Here is a 19,247-nt window from a genome sequence, read left to right on the forward strand (position 1 = left end):
GGGAAGAATTTATGATGGACAGTTATTCAAACCAATCAAAGATGGCATCTGATACCGGGAGTGAGTGACACTGATTTTAACCAATAGCCAGCCGCTGTCGGGCCGCTCTTAGTGGGAGGGACTTCCTGGCAACCTTAGCATCGCGGCCTCCGTTGAAGGGCACTTGTTTCATTCAGCTAACGCAGGGGTCGTGTGTTAAAGGTGAGCTGCAACACGATTGAACTTTATTTCGTTCGCCCTTTTTGGTTTCATAACTTGCGGATAGCAGAAAACTATCTTTGTAACCCCTTTGTTTTTGACGGAGTGGCTTGTTAATGTTGTCAGAAGTCTATTTAGCTCGGTGGCTAACCCAGTGAGCTAACGTTGACTTCACACAGTGCGTTAGCTTGTTTTTCTTAATTTCACTTAATTACAATTTTCTGAGTTAACAAGTCTAGGGTTACTCTGCCAGATGTCAATGACTAAAACTCGTTCATATTTGTTTTAAATATTAAATTGTGATATTAAACAGCATTTGCGCTCTTGCTAAGTATGGAAGCATTTTGTATTTAGAGTATAATGTGAAGTTATTCACTTCTATTCAAATTCAAAAATAGTTTATTTATCCCAAAGGGTAGCGGTCCGTTTTACAAGCAATCTGAAGAAGCCTTTGACTGAAGAGACTCTTTTTTCCAATGACAATGTCATGAAGAGGATGTTCAGAATTGTCCATTATTGTCTTGTCAAATTATTCTTGTCTAATTAAATCTGATTAGATAAAAAAAAGAAAGGGAAAAAAAGGTCAAATACAGTTTAATGTCTTAGATTTTAGAGTATTGTCTTGCCATTAGTTTGACTTAGGATGTCCCACACTTGATGGAATCGGTTGCACAGTTGGATTTACTTTTACAATTATGAACTTAGTTTAATAAACCTTAGCCAGTGCGTTGTGTATTTAGTTCTCAGTGGACGATAACGTTGAGTAAAAATACCACTGTATAAACGCAGAAGATATACAGTCATCAAAAAAGTCAGCATATTTATGAAAAGTTACTTTTATTTTTTTAGCTATCTCTCAACTCACTAATTGAAACGCATTCTAGGGATTAACTACACAGGCGTATGTTTAAAACCCTTTACTTCTGTCGATGGTGATGATTTTCTGCTTGGAGCTGATAGCATATGAAATTTGAGACTAGAAAATTACATTAGACCACAAAGAATTCAAAAAATAAATAATCTGCTTCAAGTTAATTTACAAAAGGCACTTTTAATATGACAAACTAGCCTCATCGTAGTCTCCTATTATAATAATTTGTATAACATGATTTGTATAACATGATCTAATTGCTAAGCATATAAGAATAAACCATTCTGCCCTTTTATGGAGCTACACAGGTACAACAGTTCTTGGGATGGCACTTGAAAGAGAAAGTGATTTTGCAATGCATTGTGGGATGCAGTTAGCATGTTAAGGAGCAATGGCTTTTATGTTGCAAACATTTCAAGAAAATTGTTTGAAATATGTCACAAAGACACATATTTGCACAGATAGCTAAATGTTTGTGAAAATAGTACTTCTCCTTGTCAGCTGTAGTTCGTACCAGGATCCCCTTCCTGAAAGTCGGATGATGCGCCTTTTTATTCTGACAAAATTACTGTATATTTGGTGGCAAGAGATTTTTGTGTTGTTTTTTTTTTTCAGTCAGCTGACTTGCACTCCACAGCAACATGTGGGGGAGGTTTAGTGCTGTTTTAATAAACGCAGCACAGCCTTAGAAAACGTTAGTAAATATTCCACTTTCATATGAACAATATAATAGTGAATGAAGCGGCTCGTAACACTTGAAAAAACAACAACTTTAAAACGGGTAACTGGCATATGCTTGGATACAATTATTACTGAGAGCTCAACATTAGAGCTTGTGATTTCAAATAAAGTCAAAAGTAGGGCGGCACGATAATTCAGTAACAATATATATCGATCGATAGACGTATATCCATGATGGGGAGGGGGGAGGGGGGGGGGGGCAAGGTAAATAAAAAGTTCAATAGATTAACAGTTTTCCTTCTTTATGCATTCTAGCCTTAACCTGACAACAGCCAGCTGCATGTATCGCTCCGCCTAGCTCCACTCACATACATCTGGGACACGGCCATAGGCATTGCCTTTACTGAAGGCTGGGCCTTATCAAAACTCCTTGCATATGATTGGATAAGCCACTTGTCTGTCATCTTTATCGACGTGCTATTTCAACCACTCACACCGAAGCTAACCCGTGACAAATTCGGTCGGGAGAAGGGCGAAAACATGGTTTCCACCAACAAAAGCCTTCAGAGCCGTTCTCTGATGTTCTTTTAATGAAACAATATCAGATAGATTGGACAACACGGAAGAAATAGCAGCATCAATGCTAACAATTGCTTCCTCGATGCGAGCCGCCATTGTTGTTGGAATCTCACGGTGGCTTCTCCACTACGTCACATCCATGAAACACCCGCCCTGCGTCCTGATTGGCCAGACCAAAAATTTGGTTGGGGAAATCATTTTCAATGAGCCGTGTCCCAGATGTATGTGAGTGGAGCTAGGCGGAGCGATACATGCAGATGGCTGTTGTCAGGTTATTCTAGCCTATCATGTAGGTTCTCTTTCATAGCATTCGTTTCGTGTCTCACTATGGGGAACGCCTCCTGCGTGACCTCATCAGAAGCTCAAATGACATTACGCCAGCCCCGATTGGCTGGCAAAAGTGACAGTCTATGTCAGGAGGGGATGGGACCCTCCTCCTATATAATAGGCCGACATAGCTTCACTCGTCATTCAAAAACCTCTTCTCGCTTCTCACAGAGGCAACAACTGTCCACCTGGGCGCAGAGCTTAACGGTCCACAGAATTGGGTGCGCAACTCAAGTCAACGGGCGCTCCGCTCCTGGACGTACGGTTGTCGGAGAGAAAGAGTAGCAATACTCTTCTATCTGCTTAGTAGAAATACTAAAAAGAGAAAACTCCGGGGAGTAGCAATACTCCTTTAACACGAAGTATCACTACTTCAGACACGAGGTTTCGCTAGCATCGCGGCTACCTGGTAGCAATACCTGATAGCCAAACCAACTAGCAACCTCGCGGGTAGTAATACCTGAGGTGTACAGAGTAGCAATACTTTGTACATCCCGCTAGCTTCTGTCCCCCAGTAGCTGCACAAGCTCCTAGGGATACACACCACGCTAGCCACCCATAGCCCCAATAGCTAACCATGGCTACGGCTATAAACCCCAACGACGGGGGTAACGGCACGAGACTTTGTCCCTGCGGCAAAAAGATCTCAAGCTGGGACACTCACCCTGTGTGTGCGGCGTGCCTGGGTTTACACCATGCCCAGGTTGCGTTGACGTCCACGGATGAGTGCATCCACTGCGCAGCCTTTCCCCGCAAGCTGCTTCGCCGCCGGCTGGCCCGCCAGGCCAACCTGTCAGGGGGCGACCCGCTGATGAACGAAGCAGCCGCGGCGCAGGAAGGTGCGGACATGCCTGAGGTGTTGGCTGCCACACCTGGCCCGAGCTGGGCGGACGCAAGCCCCCAGCTCCTAGCCCCCGTTTCCCCGCTGCATGCGGTGGACGAGGATGACATGGGCGCTGCCGCTTCCTACATGCCGGGAGGAGATGCGGACTATGGGGACGACGAGTCGGCAGGCTCGGAGCTCCTGATGTCCGATGATGACGAGGAAGACTCCATCTTCCTCAGCAGTGCGAGCGGGGCTGCAAAGCCCCCCGCTGCCGACGGAGGTGAACAACCTCCGCCGTCATCTCCTCTAGATATGGACATGCAGGACATGTGCAAACGTGCGGCTGTCAGGCTCAACATCGCGTGGCCAGCTGTCCAAGCGGAGGTTGTGAAATCTCGCTTTGACGGAAAGAAGCTGCCAAAAGCGAAAAAGACGGGGAAACAAGTCCTGCCCATCTTCCCGGAGCTACTGGATGAGTTGGCGATCACGTGGAAGAATAGGCCGTACAGTGAGAAGCATCCCATCGCGGGAAGCTCCCTGTTGGACTGTGACGGGATGGAATCCCACGGCGTGCGCCAGATGCCGCCGATAGAGCCGGTGGTTGCGACCCACCTTCACCCGAAGACGTCCTCCTCGGCTCCGTCACTGCCCGCAAAGGCAGACCGCTTCCAGTCTAGCCTTACTGACAAGTGCTACAAGGCGGCGGCTCTGTCGACGAGAGCCCTCAACGCCTCCTCGATGCTGATGGCCTACCAGGCCGAGCTGGAGGAGGACATGACCAACAGACCAGACTCCGCTCTGTGGGAGGAAATCTGTGTCATAACGGACCACGTCCTCCGTCTCCACAAAGTTGCCATACAGGCTACGGGGAGAGCCATGGGTCTCATGGTTCTCCAGGAGAGGGCGCGCTGGCTCGGGCTCACCAACCTGGCAACCAAGGAGAAAGAGGAGCTCCTTGACACACCCGTCGTCCCCCAGGGTCTCTTCGGTGCTGCTGTCACCAGCATGCAGAAGAGATGTGAGGAGAAGAAACGGGATGATGAGGCGCTGAAGCTCTGCCTGCCGAGGAAACCTCTGCCGGCGGCTCCAGCAGCGCCGCGCCAGTCCTACGCGCAGGCTGCATCTCGCCCCATCCCTGCTTTCAGGATCCCCAAGGTGCCTAAAGCGCAGGCAGCGACTCAGGCCCCCAGAGGTCCCAAGAGTCCATGGGCTAGGAAGCAATCGCCTCAGCCCAGCCCTCTGACAGCACCTCCGCCGCCTCCACCTGCCGCCGCGTTGGGAAGGCGGAAGAAGCGGACAGCCTGACAGCCTCTCCTCAGGGGAAAAGCGAGCCCGTTCTGCCCCGTTCCTGGGCTGCTCGTTCCCCACCCAGCTCCGTTCCGGAGCCAGTTCAACGGGACTCGTTCCACACAGAATGCATGGCCGGGATGGGCATTCATGTTCCGGTGCCCACCCCAGGAAAAAGACAATGTTTGTAGTGTTGTTGCGCAAATGTGTTTCCCTCGCATTCTGTAACAAATATGTCCCGACGAGCGCATCCGGCCTGCGTGCCAAGGGCGCCGTCAAATGTGTTCGTGACAATAAAGAGAAAAGATATGTTGAAAAACAAATCAATCCTTTCTGTCATAACGCAGCCTGCGGGGAACAGCGTCCCCGCAGCTGTGACAACACAGTCCACCCGCGCGCACCCGCGCGCGCTGGTGCCGTCCGCCCGCGCGCACCCGTGCGCGCTGGTGCCGTCCGGGCGCGTATGTTGCATGCCACAACCCGGACAAGGCGCCCACAAGGCGGCGGGGACGGAGTTGCCGGTCAGCCCCCTCTCGCTGCACGGCGAGAGCTGGGCTGCCTGCACGCAGTCAAAGTGGGTGCTAAGAACGATAGAGAAGGGCTACAGGCTACAATTCAATGTCGCTCCGCCCCTTTTCAAGGGAATAATATACTCCCATGCTCAAGGCGAGTCCGCCAATATTCTTCTGGAGGAAATTTCCTCTTTGAAGAAGAAAGGAGCTATAAGGGTAGTTCCGCCCGGGGAATCCCACAGCGGCTTCTACTCAAGGTATTTCCTAGTCCCCAAAAAGGGCGGGAGGGGGCGGAGACCCATTCTGGATCTCCGTGCCCTAAACCGCTGTTTAAGGAAATACAAATTCAGGATGTTGACACACACGTCTCTGCTGCGGTTCGTGCGAGCAGACGACTGGTTCACATCAATAGACCTGAAGGACGCGTATTTTCACGTCCCCATATACCCCCCTCACAGGAAATATCTGAGATTTGCCTTCGAGGGGATATCGTACGAGTATGTGGTCCTGCCTTTTGGTCTGTCCCTGAGCCCAAGGGTGTTTGTAAAATGCACCGAGGCGGCAGTGTCTCCACTGAGAGAGCGGGGCATCCGAGTGGCGACATACATAGACGACTGGCTAGTGGCAGCCCCCACATGCCAGGAGGCGGCTCATCATACAGGTGTTCTTACACAACACCTCATGAGTCTGGGGTTTCAGATAAATGTGGAAAAGAGCACACTGATTCCCACTCAGCGAATTACTTATATTGGGCTCACTCTGGACTCTCTCCAGGCCAAGGCATCATTGTCCATGGAAAGAGTGGAGGCAATGCGTGCCAGTCTAGCGCTGTTTGGCAGGGGCAACATAGTTTCCCTCAAACAATGCCAAAGACTTTTAGGCCTGATGGCCTCCTCTATAGTGGCTATTCCTCTCGGACGGCTGTATATGAGAGGCATTCAGCGATGGGTAACCTCTCTGGGTCTGAACCCCCACCGACATGGCCATCGCAGGGTGAGGGTCTCAACAGAATGCTCACTTGCACTGCGGCAGTGGAGGAGCCCAGGTTTCCTGACACAGGGTGTCGCTATGGGAACCATTCAGGCAAGGAAAGTGATCACCACCGACGCCTCCCTGATGGGCTGGGGTGCCACTCACGAGGGGAGAGCGGTGAATGGGAGATGGCATTCTCACATGCGTTCTGCCCACATAAACTGCCTGGAGCTGCTGGCTGTTCACCTGGCTCTGAAACATTTCCTCCCTTGGCTAAGGGGTCACCATGTCTTGGTGAGGACGGACAACTCCACGGTAGTGGCTTACATCAACAGACAGGGGGGGCTACGGTCCCCCCAGTTGCACATGCTGGCACACAGACTGATAGTCTGGAGCAGCAAGCACCTACGGTCACTGAGGGCAACTCATGTACCGGGTGTTCTGAATTACGGGGCAGATCTGCTGTCCAGGGGAAACCCACTGTATGCAGACTGGATGCTTCACCCCCAAGTGGTGAGTCAGATATGGTCACGGTTCGGTCAGGCGACCGTGGACATATATGCAACAGTGGAGAACGCTCAGTGCCCTCTGTTCTTCTCCCTGCACGACCAGAGGGCTCCACTGGGCGTGGATGCACTGGCACACAGGTGGCCGAAGACCCTCCTCTATGCGTTTCCCCCTGTAGCTCTCATTCCCCCGACTCTGGCCAGAGTGAGGGAAGGGGGTCTGACTATGATCCTGATAGCCCCACGTTGGCAAGGAAAGCACTGGCTGGCAGAGATTTTTCAACTTCTCTCCAGCCCACCTTGGCCGTTACCACTACGCAGAGATTTACTGTCTCAGGCACGGGGGGAAATATTCCACCCCCACCCAGAGAGGCTAGCTCTGTGGGCCTGGCCCGTGAGTGGTTCAACCTGAACACGGTGGAGCTCCCTAATAGCGTTATTAACACTATTCAGTGTGCCAGAGCCCCCTCAACTCGGTCACTGTATGATAACAAGTGGCGCGTGTTTGAGAATTGGTGCGCAGGGTCACAGGCTGTACCTTTTCAGTGCTCTGTGACAGTGGTTCTGTCTTTCCTACAGGACCTTATTGAAAAGCGTAAAGCTTTCTCAACCATCAAGGTGTACCTGGCGGCTATTTCTGCTTGCCATATTGGCTTTGAAGGACAGACAGTGGGTCAACATCCTTTGGTGTGCCGATTCATGAAAGGAGCACGTCGTATGTTGCCTACATCTAGACCATTGGCGCCATCCTGGGATCTTCCCACGGTACTGGATGCGCTCTCTTGTTCCCCGTTTGAACCCCTGGAACAAGCAGAGTTGAAACCGTTGTCCCTGAAGACTGCCTTATTGCTCGCTTTGGCCTCAGCTAAGCGCATAGGTGAGATTCATGCACTCTCTACACATCGAGCATGCATCAAGTTTTCTAAAGGGAATGCTAGGGTCAGTCTGCGGCCTAACCCGGCCTTTATTCCAAAGGTGGTTGGCTCGTGCTCCCCCATAATACTGGATGCTTTTTACCCTCCGCCTTTCTCCTCTGAGGAGCAAAGGCGTCTACACACTCTCTGTCCAGTTCGCGCATTGCTGATCTATCTGGACAGAACGAGTGGTTTTAGACAGGGTGACCAGCTGTTTGTGTCGTGGGCGAAACCACACATGGGAAAGCCGGTGTCTAAGCAGCGCCTTTCCCACTGGATAGTGGGGGCTATTGCACTTGCATACACAAGCAAGGGCCTCCAGCCTCCTGCTGGTCTCCGGGCACATTCCACTAGAGGTCTAGCAACCTCCTGGGCTCTTTTTAGGGGAGTCTCTATTCAAGAGGTGTGTTCAGCTGCATGCTGGGCGTCACCCCACACATTTGCTAGATTCTATAGTTTGGATGTCACGGCTCCGACTATGGCACATTCGGTCCTCAGTACTGGTTCTTCTCTGAGTGCAGCTTCTCCAGAGTGAAGCATCAGTGGGGACAGTTGTCATCTTGACAGGCATGTCTGGCAATCCGGGAGTCAGTATTTTCCCCATAGTGAGACACGAAACGAATGCTATGAAAGAGAACTTAAGGTTATGGATATAACCCCGGTTCTCTGATTAGCATGAGTGAGTGTCTCACCAGACCACCCTCCTTGCTATGAAGCGAGGAAGAGGTGAGCTTGTTTTGAATGACGAGTGAAGCTATGTCGGCCTATTATATAGGAGGAGGGTCCCATCCCCTCCTGACATAGACTGTCACTTTTGCCAGCCAATCGGGGCTGGCGTAATGTCATTTGAGCTTCTGATGAGGTCACGCAGGAGGCGTTCCCCATAGTGAGACACTCACTCATGCTAATCAGAGAACCGGGGTTATATCCATAACCTTAAGTTAATACTACAGTCATTACATCCTCCCAACCAATCACAAACGCAGACCCAGGAGCTCCACCACCAAGCTCCGCCCCCTTCAAAGAGTTCAGAGAGCACGTGTTTTTTAAACAGTTGATTGAATAAAGGGTTGAGTTTGAATTCAGTGTTTGGGTTCTGTATCTAAAAATAGGTCGCTAAGCAACAGCGTAAAATGGCCAGGGCTGCACTTAAAATATGTTTTGAATTTGTTGTTAATTATCGATCAATATGATTTCTATTTTGTCTATATGCTTTTTTGTTTTTTTTCTATTTCGCCCAGCCCCAGTCAAAAGAACACCATCAGCTTTTGTAAACACTGACTCCAGGCTAGCTGTGAGAAATGTAACGTCTGATGCACAAAAGCTCACCTTTGAGGACTTTGATGCCGAAACCAAAAACAGCATCTAGAGTTCAGAGCAGAGCTTAACTGAACATTATCTGCATGCAGACTAAATAGTTTTTTTCTGTCTGTCTATACGGTACGTCTCAGTTAGAGACTAGGATGGTTTAGTCAGCGGTTGAGGATTACAGGTCTGTGTTTTTAGGGGTTGCACATTTGAAGTATGCTGATGTGCTACTGGAAAGCACCTCAGTTACCGTAGGTTTTGGCTTAGCAGTTGACTTAAAGGGTTGGTTTTGTAACCTGGAATGGGCCAAAGATGAACCTCTGTAGCATATGTTTGAGGGATTTCCTCTTTGCTTTTTTTAAATTTTTCAGAAATAGTTTGTCCAGCTACTGAACACGTCATCCATTAAAAAAAAAAGCTTGTTAGCATTATTTCAATGCGATTTTTAGCATTGCAGGAGTGATCCTGCTGGTTTTGTGTAACGTTGGCTGATTTGTCTGTGGCAGGACCAGAGCTTTAGCCAGAATGGGAGGACACGACGCCGGGATGGAGCACCAGTTCACTGGGGTCTCCAGATTCTTTAACTCACAGACATACCTGGGAAGGAGGAACGTAAGTTCTGCTGATCAACTCTTTGAGTTTAAAGAGTAAAATTTAGCAACGTAATATTCTGAGCGCCAACAGGATGCAAACTTGACCTCCAGCAGACGGTCGTGCATCCTTTTATTATAAAGTTAAAACCTGTACTACTTTCTTTTGTTTTAGTGTGTTTTGGCCACGTATGCCGGCGTTGCAGCCATCTTCCTTTTCTTCAAGCTAAAGCCCAAGAAACAACCCGCTGTCACAGACAAGTAGTAACGTAAGTATTTTCAGCTCTGCCTGCGCCACGAGCCGTTTTCTCTTCAGACGACTCAAAAGACGGTTTGTTTCCCGGCAGGTTTCCGTTTGACGGTCGCTTCCATCTGCCCGGAGGAGGAGAGAGCAGCTGGACGTGCTCGTGATGAAATGTGTCTGTTTGCTTTCCTCATGTGAACAATAAAGAAAAAAAAATGTATGCCCTGAACATAGAAAACACTTTGTTTTATTTACAGTGTGCATCAGTAGAAAAGAGAATATGTTACAAAGATGAACGCCATGTCTTGAGGTAAACTGATGTTATGGCAGTGACTTATAAAAACAGAAACAAACGCGGTCCGTGGGGCAGTTTACAACTGCAGCAGTTAGCCTCGTCCCGGCGAGCTGATTTGTCGACCAGTTACTACTTCATTCTGTCCGTTAGCCGGGGGAGAGAGAGAAAAAAAAAAATGAACTGATGATGTGGTTTATTTTGTACAACTCCGAGGTTAAAGATGTGCGTCGTGTCAGGCTCCGCATGATTCCCGAACCCCTCCCGCGGTCCGATGCCGTTACGGGTTATAAGCGCCCGCGGCCAGGAGCAGGTTCCTCCGCGTGAAGTGAAGGTGTATCACAGGCGTGGACTTTGTCATGTAGGTGCCCAGCAACAGCTCCTGGGAGTTATCCTGCAGGTGGATGTGCCCCGTGGCGGCGGTGAAGTCGTCGGTCTCCAGGTCGTCGAAGGCTTTCGTGGCATCCCACAGGCGGACCGTGTTGTCCATCGAACCTGGAAGGAATGACACTCTCATCACTTTGCTCTGTTTTGGCGGGCTTTTTTTTTTTTTTTTTTATCAGAGTAAGATAGGGAGCACCCACCGGAGGCGAGGATCTCTCCGTCCCTGCTGAATCTGAGGGAGTAGATGGTGTCCGTGTGGCCCTTGAGCTCGCCGACCATCAGGCCGTGACCGATGTCCCACAGAAGGACTCTCCCGTCGGTGGCTCCCGAGGCCAAAAACTTCCCATTAGGCGAGAAAGCCAGCGCGTGAACAGGACCCTGATGGATTTAGAGGGAGGGAGAACAGTCATGGTCCATCTTTCACTTTATTCCATACAGGACCTTGTATTTCCAGACGGATAATGTGTTAACGAGACGATGAAAACTTGTGTTTCCTTTTATGGCCAAGTCACTAATCATCTGAAACTGCAGTGTGACCAGCGGTTGTACCGTTCCAACATGCATGTTTATTTGTTGTAAAAGATGCCATGTTTCTAAGACTACTGGGGGAAAAAAAGTGTTTGAGAGCCACCGAGGTGCACTGCGTCTTTAAAACCGGAGTGCTTAAACTTTTTGGTCATGCTGAGGCGGCGAGAATCGACGAGCTTAAAGCAATCGGGGGCCACGATTTGTTTAAAAATACAAAAAATGTGATTTGGGATTTTTCTTGTTTTTAAGTTTGACCTGCTCACCCATAAACTTAGCAGAAAGTTTTTTTTTTCTTTTTTGCAGGAAAATAATCTGTAAACCATCTTAGAACTGATATATTTAAAGAGAGGCGTTTTTCAGGGTGACCGTTTAATATTAAGAATTTTTATGCTAGAAAATGTTACAGAAAAAGTAATGTGGAGACTTAACGGAGCCCCACTCGGTATATTCAAGCTGTCGCTGTCTTAAAGCTACAAGCTTTTCATACTTATGTTATAAAAGAGCAGATAAGCAAAAAAAAGTTCAACTTTCCTGTGAACTTAAACTAGTAAGTTTAATCGATGTTTATTCAGCATTTATGCTTTAGTCCAGGGGTCAGCAACCTTTACAACCCGCAGAGCCGTTTCTGCCCTCGGTCCAGCTAAACACATTTTGTTTAGAGCCACAAAAGTTACACATCTTCCTGAAACAAGAGCTTGTTTTTATAGTGTACAACAGGAGATTTGTTTATTTTTATTTTTTTTAAATTAAAGATCAAGTTTTTATTATTTAACCAACAGTATTTTTATATTTAGGTTTAATGCATTTTCTTCAATTGGACAATTCAATTAGATTTTTATAGCAAATGGCATCAAAATGATGAAAAAGCAACTCGTTTGCAACCTATTGACAAAAAGATACTTAATTTATCTATAGTCAAATATTCTATACACCATTAGTTTCTTTCTTTCTGGAAATGTTATGCATATTTTGCAGAACTAAATAAATCCAAACACTAGCAATTTTAAAATACCTTTACATTACCGCATTTTTGGTCCAAGTTTTTAAGAGCCAACGCTGAAGGTGTAAAGAGCCACAGGTTGCAGACCCCTGCTTTAGTCGCTGCACCAAGATGCCAAATGTATAAATATAACTTTTTTAATTAGTTGCTATTTTAGCAAAATAGTATTTTCACATTCTACTATAAGAGTCCTTCCTGTTTCCTTTAAATGCTGAGACGAAAAGCGGCGACTGTTCCTGTGACCCCTGACCTTGTGGCCTGTTAAGATACGGACGCAGTTCCCGGTGAGGACGTCCCACAGGCGGATGGCGCGGTCAGACGACCCCGTGGCCACGTAGTTTGCGTTGGGGTGGAATCGACTGCAGGTGACGTCCGCCAGGTGGCCGGCGAATATCCGCAGCGGCTGGTGGTGGTCCGTCGCCCACAAGCTGCAGGAGAGATGGCAGAGGGAACACGTCTCGGCAAACCAGAGCTACGCGCGTCAGATGTGGTTTTTTAGCTTCGTTGGGGAGTTTCTTACCGTGCGACCCGGTCGTGTCCCCCCGAGACAAAATAGTAGCCGTACGGGGAGAACTGCGTGTCCCACACCGGGTAGTTGTGGCCTTTGTAGCCCACCAGACAGGTGAAGGTCAGAAGGCTCCACAGCCGCACGCTGCCGTCTTCAGAGCTCGACAACAGGTAGTTTCTGAAACGGAGCCGTAAATCAGAGGTTCTTCTTTTCAGTATAAAACAAACCACGACAAAAAAATTGTCTATATGCTTTTTTTTTGTTTTCATTTTATGATTAAACATTTTTAAACCTAATATTAAAGCCTGTACTTAAAAAACAACAACAATGGGAACAGAACAGGATCCATGATGTTGTAATTTAGACATTTTGCACCATTCTGCCATTTTGAGTCCATGTACGAAACTGTGCAAAAGTCTTGGGTCACCCCTCATTTCTCCACATTTTGCTTTCTAGGAGACAGCTTTTCTTGTAATCTTTTAAGTTGGGTCTTGATCAATGTTTCTTCAGGCTTTCTGAAGGTACCTCAGTTTGTCTTTAAACTTTGGATGCTGGTTAATTGTTTTCTGTCCCCTAGTTTTTAGAGCAACGACTTTATTTTGTTCTGAGTCAACAAATCTAACCGGCACTTTAAAGACCTTCAGAAGGCCTGAAACATTAATAAAAGCCACTTAATATTTGTTTGGACTAAACAGGGATCTGAACAGGTCTAAGCTTATGGACAAGCTGGAAACCTTTGGCTGCAAAATGCTGAAAAATTGCAGTTGTAGCAACAGCTTCATTGTTGTGTATTCATGCAAACGTTATTTAAAGTCTGTTAAAGTCATTGTTCATTCGAGTTGTTCAGATGAGATGTTATTCTGGTTAAAATGACAAAAAAAAATGTTGTTTTTGTTTTCTGGCCTGCACAATAGAAGGAAACTACACAATGGTGTTTAAACATTATGTTGCTTAAATATTACAACAATGGCAGATGCAATAAAAACTTTTATTTCCCCTCACTCCTCTCTTTCTCACTTATTACAAAGTTTTCCGCCCCCTCCTCTGACCAGTGAGCGACTAGCCGTCTTCAAAGTGAACACACTGATGTAATAGGAACCTATTTTTCATTTATAGTGCAATGGTCAGAGTGCGCCCCCTGTGGCGGTGTGAGGTAAAGCCCGGCTGGTACCTGTCTGGGCTGAAGCTGATGCCGTACACCGGTCCGGTGTGCCCGTAGAGGCACTTCGACTCGCTGGCTGTCTTATCGTCCATGATCCTCTCGAGCACGTCGTCCGACTCTTTGTCGATCAGATTCAAGTCTTAAGAGAGACAAAGCATAGAAAATAGTGAAGCTTCGGGTTTCTGCTAGGTTCCAATGAGGACTGGGGGATGCCGTCGGTCCGTGTCGAATTATTTCACCTGCGGCGGTCTTGACCTTGCGGAGCTTCTTGGGCGTGACGCTCCACACCCGCACCGTGGAGTCCGCAAAGCCCCCTGCAATCAGGCTGGAGTCGTCCGTAACGTCCACTGCCGTTAGACCCTGAAGAAGAAGGAAAAAAAGTTTACTTTGTGACCAGCAGGTTGCCTCCAAACACATGAAGTGCAAACAGAGCCCGCAGGCTGCTTGAGGTCATTTGCCTGGTATGCGTTGAGAAAAGTGTAGAAGCAGATGGAGGGGAGGTTGTCTGGTCCCAAGCGGATTCTCTTGGTGGACTCCTTCATGTACATGATTTTGTCCAGCTTGTCCGAGTCTTTGAGTTCTGGTAGAGGTATCCTAAAGAAAAGAAGAAAAAAAAAGGTTTGGTGTGCGGTGATAAACAACGAGAGCTACTGTACCGCGCTAAAGCTTCTACAACAGCGAACATTTCCACATTTCTTTTTTACGTTACAACCACAAACTCAGCAAAACTGGCAACAGAGCTTCTGTGAACATTTACTCTCAGGTCTAGCCACAAATTCCACGATTGGACTCGGGTCTAGACTTTGACTGGGCCGTTCTAAGCGCATGAATATGGTGTCATCTTCTAAATCACAGGTGTCAAACTCAAGGCCCGCGGGCCAAATCTGGCCCTTCAAGGTAAATTATCCGGCCCTCGAGAGCCAAAAAAAAGGCATATATCCTTTTAAAGTGTATAAAGTGGCTAAAACTGCCTCCTGTAAGTGTAACTCACCCCAATATCAACTTTTTTTGAAGATAAACTGTATAAACTGGGCCGAAGAGTGCTACTTTTATGTTACTGTGCATTTCTTATACTACTGTGTGAACTGGAATGAAATTATGAAATGAAAAGTATCGTCAATACACATGCAAGCGGTCCTTTTAATGACTTCATGATGCCAAAGTGGCCCCATATAGAAATTAGTTTGACACCTCTGCAATTGCAATTTTGGTTGAAATATATTGTAGGCAGAACACAATCATTTCTGCTCCGAGTTTAGATGCTGCGGGTCTTTTAGCACCTAGTCTGCACAGCGAGGAAACAAATTGATTTGTTGTTTGTATATGTTTAAAAAGACATGATAAATTAAACTGGAAAAAAAAAAATAATCGCATTAAATCGCAATATTAAGAAAAAAAATTGCAATTAGATTATTTAAATGTGTCGATGTTTGAGAGCAACATAAAACGGTCATTAAAGTTCCCGTCCAGGAGAAAACCTCCCGGTCTAAATAGCTAACACGCTAGCCGTTATTAGCTCGACGCACACTTTTGAGGGCCCTTGGTTGCGCTGAATTATATTTAGCAGTATTGGAGTGGAGGGGGCTCAACACGATTACGCACCGCTGCGTATGACACAAAATCCTAATAAACTTTTCTAAGGTTTGTGGCTGCAGCATGAAAAACGAAAAAAAGCTCAAAGTGGCGCGCATATACTTTTGGAAGTGCACGAGTTTGTCTGATAATTATCTATAGCTGCGTTTCCATTTTAAAATGTGCGCAAAACTTTGTCGGCATTCTGCTAATGCCAAAACGAGAAGAAAAGAAAAACCACGCACTTTCGCAATTGCGCTGTTTCCATTAATTAAGAAATGCAGTTTAAAAAAAAAAAATCCCACGTGAATAAGTCTGTTTACGCGATGATTCATCAGAAAAATAAATGGCGGCGACGAATGTAAACACATGACATATAGATAGTGTTGAACCGATACTGATACCAGTATGGGACGGGGTTCCAATCCAGCACTAAAATGTTGGTATCGGTATCTGCGAGTACCAACAAATAGGGCACCGATAACATTTTGATGTTTGTATGTCACTTGAACGCAGCCTTCTCTCCCCCGACTACTATTATACATGTTATTTAAGTCCATGAAAGTTCCACTATTTTGGCATTTGAGAGCCAAAACTCAGGGTTTAAAAGAGATTATTCAATTATTAATGTAACTTTACTGTCTCACTGTTGCGCTACTATTATACATGTTATAATTTCACCAATGTTGCACTATTTTGGCCTTTGAGAGCCAAAAGTTTATTCAACTATTGTCACCCATTCCAGGTAGGCAATAAAAAGTTCTACTACCCTAAGTAGTATGCAGTTCTTCATATACACACACAAATCAATTTCAAACAGATGGTATCGGTATCGGCCAATGCTGCACAGCCAGGTATCGGGTATCGGGGCCAAAAAATGGCATCGGCGCAACACTACATATAGACAAACTTCAGCCACGGCACTAGCGCTCAACATCAGAGGAGACTTCGGCGACTGATCGAGGCGCTGGGAGAGACGAGCCCCTCGTACCTGGAGGGCGGCTGCGTACGGCGGAGTTTTTGGGAAATTGTAGTGGGCAACTTTACGGAAGAGCTACGGATTTCTCCAGCAGTAACAGCCGACTCATGATCACGATTTTCGGCGCTTGACCAAACACATCGACTTCGATACGATAAACCATGTCATCCTCGAGCAGAAACCGAAAAAACAGGAGTTCCCCACCCACCCTAACCTGACGCCGCCAGATAGATTTGCTTCGCATATCCATCTGGAAACCTTCCGTTGAAGTAATTTTGGGAAGGGGCGAAAATACTGGTTAGCTGATTGGCCTATGTTGGTGATAGACGGGCCAAATGAACCAATCAGATCAACGAAGCATATGACGTACTCGTCAACATGCTTCGTCGTCGCTCTGTAACGAGCAACGACGAAAACACAACCACAAGCCAAGCTACTCTTGCTGCTGCAGGTAAAGGCTCGTTGGCTCAGCAAAGAAATACTCTGTAATTCCGATAAAACTTGCTCGATAGCCACGCTAACGCTAGTTTCATCGGCTGAAGCCGCCATGTTGTTTAGACTGAACTGACGCGCTTCTCGTTGCGTCACACCTCAACTCGCCTCAAAGCCAACGCTGATTGGACGTTCGTTTGGTGAACGGCTCCAAATTTTCTTTAACGGAAAGTAGCCAGACTGATCTGCGAGTGAAACCTTGAAAGCTCGCGAGATCAGGATGGTCTCACGAGGCTACACCCACCCACCCCCACCCTGAAATTGTCGCGTTTCCATTGAGCTAATTTGCTTTTGTGATTACAGTTTGACGTCCCCATGTTGTCTGGAGAATCTCCCCCCATTATGCAGGGAGGAAATAATGCGAGAGCCCACAGCCGTGAACTGGTGACGCACACGAAAGGCAGCTTCCCTGCGGCACGTCGCCGTTCCAAGTGTCTCTACCTGGTCTGCGAAGGAGCGTTTGGATCCTGCTTCTTGCTTTTGGAGCCGGCGCTGTCCTTTTTGGGCTTTTTCTTCTTGGGTTTACCCTCCTCGTTCTCCGCCTCCTCGTCCTCGTCGTCTAGGGGGAGCTCGATTTCTGGCTCCTTCAGCAGGCCGTAGTAAACCTACACAGGGTCAAACAGCCAGACGAGTTAAAAAAAAAATAAATCAAAATAAACAGGGGGAAAAAAAATACTAAAACGCAGATTTTTAAATATATCGGAGGCATAACCATCCAACCTTGGCCTTGTTCGCTTCTCGCTTGGCCTCTCCGGCCAAGCTGCCCGACATGGCGTCGATCTGGCTCTTGCTGCGCGGCATGCCGTCGAAGATGTCGATGTAGAGGTGCTCTTGGATTATGTTCCATATCTGGTTGTTCTGGCGCTCCTGCAGGTGCCTCTTCAGCAGCTGGTAGGAGTCGCGGGAGATGCGCAGGACGAACTTGCTGGTGCGGAAGTCCAGCAGAGTTTCGTTCCCTCGCATGTGCTCCTTCTTCGTCAGGCCGGACAAAATGCGCAGGTCGTCTTCGTAGTAGCACTCCTGGTCCCCACTGAACCTGGAGAGGAGGAAATGGACAGGGTAGGCTTATTGGGGGGGGGGGGGGGGGTTGCAGGGCGTAGACTAATATCTAAAATACCCCGAAGGGAGACTTACCGTTCAAAGAAGGCCTTGGCCTCACTTTCGTGGTTGTTGTAGACCAGTTCCAGGTACATGTGGACAAACAGAGGGTAGAAGACCTGCGACAGCTCCGCTCTGTGGCAGTCCAGAACCGACTCGATGAACTTCTTCAGACCGTTGTAGTAAACCTGATAGAGAGCTGGATCTCCCTGCTGGCTGTAGGCCGACAGCACCACGTTCACGTCCGGCTGATCCTCCCCAGCTGCTGCCGAAAAACAGGGTTTCCACCATTGGTACATTGCACTCGTTCAGGCGTAACTTTAGACCTCTGAAGGCTTAACTTTTAACGGCTGGATGGATGGGTAAAAGACTGGATATGCATATATTTTATATACTTTACTGTCTGTTTTTGCAGTTTCTCAAAGTTGGAAAACGTTTAAATCTAATTCCATACTTTCCCAACTATGTGGCTCCATGTAACCTGGGAAAGAAAAAGGCTACAAAAACGCCTCAGAAACAGTTCTACTATGTTATAAATAAGGGTTTACCCACAAGCCCCATTACCTTTTCGTGGAAAGGAATAAACTAACAGTGCAACACTCAGTTCTGGGGGCATTTCTGTAAATGTTTACTTTAACAGGTTTAGTTACAAGTGCTAGAGGTGGCTAAAACAGATGAAGTTGCCGGGGACACTAAAAGCAACACCGGGGACACTTTTACACCGGGTTTCGCACACTTTCAAACAGGAGCCGGAGTGAACTGCACCTTTGGTTGGCGCCTTCGCTCCGCCGGGGGCAGGGACGGTCACCCGGCTGAGTAAAGCGCTCGCATCCCCGCCATCTACGTCCGCGCTGCCTCCCAGCCCAGAACCGGCGGAGTCAGCCCCCTTCGGATCCAGAACCTCCTCCGGCAATCCCGCCTCACGACGCAGAATTTCCGCGGACTCTGACAGTTTGTTCTTTCTGAGGAACTGCAGGACAGCCAGCAGGGTCTGCTGGTCCTCGGGGGCTCCCGCCGCCGGTTTGCTGTTTCCAGCCGCGGCGCTGGAGCCGGGGGACTCGGAGAGCAGTCTTGAGTCGTTGGCGTGATTATTTCCGAAGCCATCGCTCGCCGGTTCTGTTTTAATGTCCGCTTCGTCTTTCGCGTCGACCATACCACCCTGTACGGCCGCCATTTTCAGAATGAAATGCGCATGCGCGCGGTTGAAAACCGGAAACCGCCAACGGTGGGACATTTACTCACCTGATTGGTTAGACTGCCTGTCAATCAGAGGGGAAGTCCCGCCCCCATCCGTCAACGCTGGTTCTCAAACTGTGGAACAAGTGCCGCTGGTGGTCCTTGAGCTGCCTCAAACTATGATGTATGACTCGTTTTACATAATTTGAAACTGGTTATAAAAGGAACACATTTGTTTTTA

General features: G+C 47.7%; 2 protein-coding genes across 3 annotated transcripts; one reads left to right on the forward strand and one right to left on the reverse strand.

Moving 5' to 3' along the window:
* The first annotated feature begins 67 nt into the window (after nucleotides 1–67).
* atp5md (ATP synthase membrane subunit DAPIT) lies at nucleotides 68–10,044 on the forward strand. The gene is made up of 4 exons (XM_012852892.3): nucleotides 68–201; nucleotides 9,488–9,593; nucleotides 9,747–9,840; nucleotides 9,919–10,044. Exons 2-3 carry the CDS (start codon nucleotides 9,507–9,509, stop codon nucleotides 9,834–9,836), a joined length of 177 nt encoding a protein of 58 aa, XP_012708346.1. The 5' UTR covers nucleotides 68–201; nucleotides 9,488–9,506; the 3' UTR covers nucleotides 9,837–9,840; nucleotides 9,919–10,044.
* taf5 (TAF5 RNA polymerase II, TATA box binding protein (TBP)-associated factor) lies at nucleotides 10,045–19,031 on the reverse strand. Of its 2 annotated transcripts, none has more exons than XM_036137249.1 (11): nucleotides 18,596–19,031; nucleotides 17,867–18,092; nucleotides 17,453–17,768; nucleotides 17,174–17,337; nucleotides 14,148–14,283; nucleotides 13,929–14,049; nucleotides 13,699–13,828; nucleotides 12,540–12,704; nucleotides 12,270–12,447; nucleotides 10,692–10,869; nucleotides 10,045–10,602 (listed from the first exon to the last, which is right to left on the reverse strand). In XM_036137249.1, exons 1-11 carry the CDS (start codon nucleotides 19,002–19,004, stop codon nucleotides 10,388–10,390), a joined length of 2,238 nt encoding a protein of 745 aa, XP_035993142.1. In that variant the 5' UTR covers nucleotides 19,005–19,031; the 3' UTR covers nucleotides 10,045–10,387. The 2 variants fall into 2 exon arrangements, with proteins under 2 accessions (XP_035993142.1, XP_035993141.1); XM_036137248.1 differs by having other exon boundaries at nucleotides 17,867–18,095.
* Nucleotides 19,032–19,247: the final 216 nt, after the last annotated feature.

This window comes from Fundulus heteroclitus, chromosome 5 (assembly GCF_011125445.2).
Source record: "Fundulus heteroclitus isolate FHET01 chromosome 5, MU-UCD_Fhet_4.1, whole genome shotgun sequence".
NCBI classification, from domain to species: Eukaryota; Metazoa; Chordata; class Actinopteri; order Cyprinodontiformes; family Fundulidae; genus Fundulus; species Fundulus heteroclitus.